This window comes from Gymnodraco acuticeps, unplaced genomic scaffold (genome assembly GCF_902827175.1).
Source record: "Gymnodraco acuticeps unplaced genomic scaffold, fGymAcu1.1, whole genome shotgun sequence".
NCBI lineage: Eukaryota > Metazoa > Chordata > Actinopteri > Perciformes > Bathydraconidae > Gymnodraco > Gymnodraco acuticeps.
In genome coordinates, this window is record NW_022992049.1 from 1 (window position 1) to 6,685 (window position 6,685).

At 43.7% G+C, this 6,685-nt stretch overlaps 1 protein-coding gene across 1 annotated transcript; it reads right to left on the reverse strand.

The window, feature by feature from the left end:
- Positions 1-118: 118 nt before the first annotated feature.
- LOC117536911 (cytochrome P450 26C1-like) lies at positions 119-6,420 on the reverse strand (the record flags this gene model as incomplete). Its single annotated transcript, XM_034202006.1, has 4 exons — positions 6,340-6,420; positions 4,569-4,870; positions 772-996; positions 119-394 (listed from the first exon to the last, which is right to left on the reverse strand). Coding segments are annotated over exons 2-4 (711 nt in total), but the record flags the coding sequence as incomplete, so codon positions are not given.
- Between the last annotated feature and the right edge of the window lie 265 nt (positions 6,421-6,685).

Genomic DNA, 6,685 nt, shown 5'->3' on the forward strand with positions numbered 1-6,685 from the left:
TTCAATTTAAAGATATTAATGTCATATGCACACGAGCTGCAGGCTCCTCCAACAATGCAACTTATATATATAAGACATAAAACAATGAAGCAACAAAAAGTCCCAGGTGTCCTCTCACCTTACGCAGCCCGCTGAGTGGAGCGTCGAAAGGCAGAGAGAACAGGTTGTTCATCAGCTGCTCGAAGATCTGCGCCAGGTAAACGATCCGCTCCTCCTCCATCTTCAGACCCAGAAGGACCCGGACGGCGATCCGGAAAGTCAGAGATTTGGCGGCGCTGTAGACGTCGACGGATCCCGGCTCCGAGCACCATTTGGCGATTTCAGACTTCACGACTTCCTGCAGCCGAGGAAGGTAGGACTCCAGAGCGCCGCGGCTAAACACTTTAGCCAGGATCTGGAAAGGGTCGACAGAGGGATATCAAACAAAGTTACAGCATGACAGGCAACACCTTTCCGTAAATACTTGCTGAGGAGGGGGAACGGGTGGGTGATTCAAATTCAGTTTTCCACTCTGTTTTTAGTATACATGCACATGCTTCTTATAGCCTATAGGTACATACACACAGTTATCAATTCCCACATGCACATGCATTGAGAGGCCCAGAGCGGAGAGGCACTGGGGAGCAGTTGGGGTTAGGTGCCTTGCTCAAGGGCACCTCAGAAGTGGCCAAGGAGGTGAACTGGCTCCTCTCCAGTATCAGTCCACACTCCGTAATGTGTCCCTACAGACTGAACCCCTGCCGCCCCAAAGAGACATTGGGTTCTCTTTACCTTCCTCTTCCTCTTGTGCAGGTCTCCGATGGAGTTCACCAGTGTGTTGGGCCCCAGGATGATGCGGGTGCTCTGAGGCCACTGAGTGCAGACCAGACTGTGTTCTCCCAGGAGAATCTTCCGGATGTTTTCTGCTCCCGTCACTCGGACCACGGGTTTCCCGAGAAGGTGGGTCTTAAACACATTCCCATGTCTCTCTCTGCGCGAAATGTGGAAGTTCGAGCCCTGGAGAAGTGATCAGAGAATTAAGTTATAGGAGCACAAGTAGAGACAAATAAAGAGACACTACATACTGATATACACCTGAGCATCAGCAGGAGAGGACTCTTTAAAGTAGAGACACTACATACTGATATACACCTGAACATCAGCAGGAGAGGACTCTTTAAAGTAGAGACACTACATACTGATATACACCTGAACATCAGCAGGATAGCACTCTTTAAAGTAGAGACACAACATACTGATATACACCTGAACATCAGCAGGAGAGGACTCTTTAAAGTAGAGACTCTACATACTGATATACACCTGAACATCAGCAGGATAGCACTCTTTAAAGTAGAGACACAACATACTGATATACACCTGAACATCAGCAAGAGAGGACTCTTTAAAGTAGAGACACTACATACTGATATACACCTGAACATCAGCAGGATAGCACTCTTTAAAGTAGAGACACAACATACTGATATACACCTGAACATCAGCAGGAGAGGACTCTTTAAAGTAGAGACACTACATACTGATATACACCTGAACATCAGCAGGATAGCACTCTTTAAAGTAGAGACACAACATACTGATATACACCTGAACATCAGCAGGAGAGGACTCTTTAAAGTAGAGACACTACATACTGATATACACCTGAACATCAGCAGGAGAGGACTCTTTAAAGTAGAGACACTACATACTGATATACACCTGAACATCAGCAGGAGAGGACTCTTTAAAGTAGAGACACTACATGCTGATATACACCTGAACATCAGCAGGAGAGGACTCTTTAAAGTAGAGACACTATATACTGATATACACCTGAACATCAGCAGGAGAGGACTCTTTAAAGTAGAGACACTACATACTGATATACACCTGAACATCAGCAGGAGAGGACTCTTTAAAGTAGAGACACTACATACTGATATACACCTGAACATCAGCAGGAGAGGACTCTTTAAAGTAGAGACACTACATACTGATATACACCTGAACATCAGCTGGAGAGGACTCTTTAAAGTAGAGACACTACATACTGATATACACCTGAACATCAGCAGGAGAGGACTCTTTAAAGTAGAGACACTACATACTGATATACACCTGAACATCAGCAGGAGACGACTCTTTAAAGTAGAGACACTACATACTGATATACACCTGAACATCAGCAGGAGAGGACTCTTTAAAGTAGAGACACTACATACTGATATACACCTGAACATCAGCAGGAGAGGACTCTTTAAAGTAGAGACACTACATACTGATATACACCTGAACATCAGCAGGAGAGGACTCTTTAAAGTAGAGACACTACATACTGATATACACCTGAACATCAGCAGGAGAGGACTCTTTAAAGTAGAGACACTACATACTGATATACACCTGAACATCAGCAGGAGAGGACTCTTTAAAGTAGAGACACTACATACTGATATACACCTGAACATCAGCAGGAGAGGACTCTTTAAAGTAGAGACACTACATACTGATATACACCTGAACATCAGCTGGAGAGGACTCTTTAAAGTAGAGACACTACATTCTGATATACACCTGAACATCAGCAGGAGAGGACTCTTTAAAGTAGAGACACTACATACTGATATACACCTGAACATCAGCAGGAGAGGACTCTTTAAAGTAGAGACACTACATACTGATATACACCTGAACATCAGCAGGAGAGGACTCTTTAAAGTAGAGACACTACATACTGATATACACCTGAACATCAGCAGGAGAGGACTCTTTAAAGTAGAGACACTACATACTGATATACACCTGAACATCAGCAGGAGAGGACTCTTTAAAGTAGAGACACTACATACTGATATACACCTGAACATCAGCAGGAGAGGACTCTTTAAAGTAGAGACACTACATACTGATATACACCTGAACATCAGCAGGAGAGGACTCTTTAAAGTAGAGACACTACATACTGATATACACCTGAACATCATCAGGAGAGGACTCTTTAAAGTAGAGACACTACATACTGATATACACCTGAACATCAGCAGGAGAGGACTCTTTAAAGTAGAGACACTACATACTGATATACACCTGAACATCAGCAGGAGAGGATCCAGTTTAAATGGGACATTCGGCAGATGGAATTATAAGAAGAATCAAAGACGGAAGGAAACACACACACGCGATGTGAGATGTGAGATGTGAGATGTGAGATGTGAGATGTGAGATGTGAGATGAGAGATGTGAGATGTGAGATGTGAGATGAGAGATGTGAGATGTGAGATGAGAGATGTGAGATGTGAGATGTGAGATGTGAGATGTGAGATGAGAGATGTGAGATGTGAGATGAGAGATGTGAGATGTGAGATGAGAGGGTGCATTCCTCGCTGTGGACTCGGGGAAAGAGGAGGAAGGATCGGTCAGAAAGCGTCTGGTTTTACGCACGGAGCATCAAGTCGGCACATGTTGCATTACCTGCAGCAGCTCAAGAACCTGCAACGCTTCTACATCTCCATCCTTTATATGAGATTAATAAAAACACCTTCCAACAGCTCTTGTGTTTAACGTGTTGAATTAACCCTCTGGTTGTGTTTGTTTCTTCCCCCTTAACTCACTTTAAGCTAAGAGTCTCAGACTGCTGGTTAACATGGATAACTGCAGGGAATACACAACGAATAGACACTTCAAATGAATTCCTAAATTAGCATTTTGTACATTGTGGTTCTGTGCTATCTGATGGAAGAACATCATCTAGCATCTCCGTTCATTCCCTATGGCGGGAACTTCACAGGTGTTACAAAGTTGACTAAAAAACACTATACAATTTACTGTATATTTTAAAATGCTTACTGTGGAGATAAAGCACGATGTTTATGATCAGAGGTGGAAAATATTGTACTTGAGTAATAGAGTGTAGAAATACTCTGTTACAAGTTTCAACTATCTCTAATGTTACTCAAGTAAAGGTTCAAATAATTAGCATCCAAATGTTCTTAAATATTTGAGATATTGTAACGGGGTATTCATTTTCTACATTGTGGTACTGTTTTAAGAAGATCCAGATATGTTTGGCGTTTTAGTAAATAGTTACTGAAGCACAGTAAATCTACTTAGTTACTTTACACCACAGGTCAAATCATAGCATGGATTAACACAATACAAACTTGCAGGAGGATTTGTTGCAGCTTGTAAATCAAATAAAAAAAGCAAAACCAGGCCGGAGGTGTCATCTTGACTCAGCAGACCATAATAACCCGTGAGGCTGTCCAACAACATCACGTGAGACCCAAAGCATGCTCTAACAGAGAATCTGAACTGCTACCATCTAATGGAGATTCACTAAAGTCAGACTGAAGCATCCTTAGTGCTCCAGTCAGTCCTCTCAGTGAACACAGAGCTGAGTCCAGATGCACGCTGAAGGCTCTTTGAGCTTTTCTCTCAGTGATTGTGCTTTTAAGTTACATGTTTCTTGATTGTTTCTCATGTGTCTTGATATGTGTCTGTTGATGTGACACATGGAGCTGCTGGGATGCGAGTCACATTTCAGACTTGATCTGACCATGACATTATTATCGTATGGTATCTCTCACCTGGAACAGCCAGTGGAAAGTCTCCCCGACCAGCGGCCAGCCCATGGAGCCTTTGGGCAGCGGCAGACTGCTCTCCTTGTCCCGGGTCAGAGTCCAGCGGAGGCTCCACAGCTGGCGGGTCAGAGCCAGCAGCAGCAGCGCGCACAGCACCGAGGTGAGCGCGGCCGCCAGGGGTAACAGAGCCCCGAACTGCGCGGCATCTAAAAACATCTCCACACACCGTCCGATTTCCCAGCATCCACCTGTGGCGCGTCTTTTCCGGGAGTTTAACCGTCCTCCTTTCCGTTCGCTGCGTCCTCCTCCTGTCCGAATCAGAGGGAGAGAAGTACTCAGATCTTTTAATTGAATAAAAGTAGAAGTACCAGAGTGGGAATACTCTTTTACAGTAAAAGTCCTGCATTCAAAATGTTTCCATGTAACGCTACTTTATACTCCTACCCACACGTTTTGTTCACATAAAAACACATCCAAGATTCACAGGTTTTGTTGTCAGCTACAGTAGAAAGATTCAGAGATCTTGTGCTTGAGTAAAAGTAGAAGTAGAGTGTAGGAATACTCTGTTACAATAAACATTCAAAAATGTTCCTCAAGTGAAAGTAGAAAAGTATTCTCATCAAAATATAGTGAAAGTAGCGACAGTAAAAGTAGTCATTGTGCAGATTGGTCCATTTCAGAATAATATATATGATATGTTTTATAATGATTGATCATGAAAGTGTTCTCAAAGCTGGTGAAGGTGCAGCTAGTTTGAAGTACTTTGTATTCTGCAGGGTAGCTGGTGGATTTACTCCAGGTGGAACTAAAGTCTGATTTAACACTTGATTATATTTCACATCATTCATCCAGATCTGTGAAGTAACTAAAGGTATTAAATACATGTAGTGGAGGAAAAGTACACCATGTACCTCTGAACTAGTGGAGTAGAAGTACACCATGTACCTCTGAACTAGTGGAGTAGAAGTACACAGTATAGAAGACTAAATGTACTTAGTTACTTTCCACCTCTGGTCCAAATAAAAAGAAAGGTGTGTTGGAGCTGCAGAGGAATCTAAACTCTTTCTGAACTCTGCAGACAGCCTGTTATTACAGAGCACAATAATAACAGTAATCAAAGCAGCCGCTGATCTGCTCACTTCTGCGCTATTAACAGGGTTTCATGTCAGTGTAAAGTCACAGTCTGGTTTGAGTAACACACTGTGTGTCAATGACTGAGCTGCACATGTAGTTCTTTTACCTGCAACCTAAAGTTTGGGCTAATAAATACATTATTTCTGCAGCCAAACGCATTTTCTTCTGATGTGAAAAACAGGAAGAAGTTGTAATTGTGTGCATTTGATAAAGAGTTTCCGCCTCCTTCAGACCGGATGGATGCGCTTTGGATGAGCTCTCCGTGAGAAACGTGCCTCTGAGGAAACTCCCCTTCTCCATTCCTCCCAACACGAGCAGGAGCTGTCAACTATTCCAAATAGTTTTACAGGTTTACATGCGCCGGCTTGTCTATTAGGTTATGCGCCTTTTATAGGTACAGTTCAGGGGGCTCAGCCACCCCCCAGGCGGACCTGCTTTATGGGCCAATGGTAGCAATAAATCAGGGTTTTTAAGAAGAAGCAGAAGAAGAAAGGCAGGATTTGAATACAGTAGGTACTAGGTAGGCTACAACCGAGTTTGTAAATGACATGAAAGAAGGATACAACAGTTTAAAAGCTCAACGACTTGCTGCGAAAAAAGGATTCTGTGCGTAAAGGCGCGTGCGTAAAAAGGCTGAACGTACCTGTAGTCAGCGCGGAGAGAAAATCCGTGCTTGAGTTTCAGAGAGTCTGCTCCTCTGCTGCTCTGCTGCTCTGCAACCCGGAGACTCTCCGTTCTGCGGGGGGTTTTATAGAAGAGGCTGCACGGCATGATCCACCTTCAGAGGGCTGGTCCCAACGAGAGGCAGAGAGAGAGGCATCAACAGGGAGACGTTTGGAGAGAGAGGTGTGTGTGTGTGTGTGTGTGTGTGTGTGTGTGTGTGTGTGTGTGTGTGTGTGTGTGTGTGTGTGTGTGTGTGTGTGTGTGTGTGTGTGTGTGTGTGTGTGTGTGTGTGTGTGTGTGTGTGTGTGTGTGTGTGTGTGTGTGTG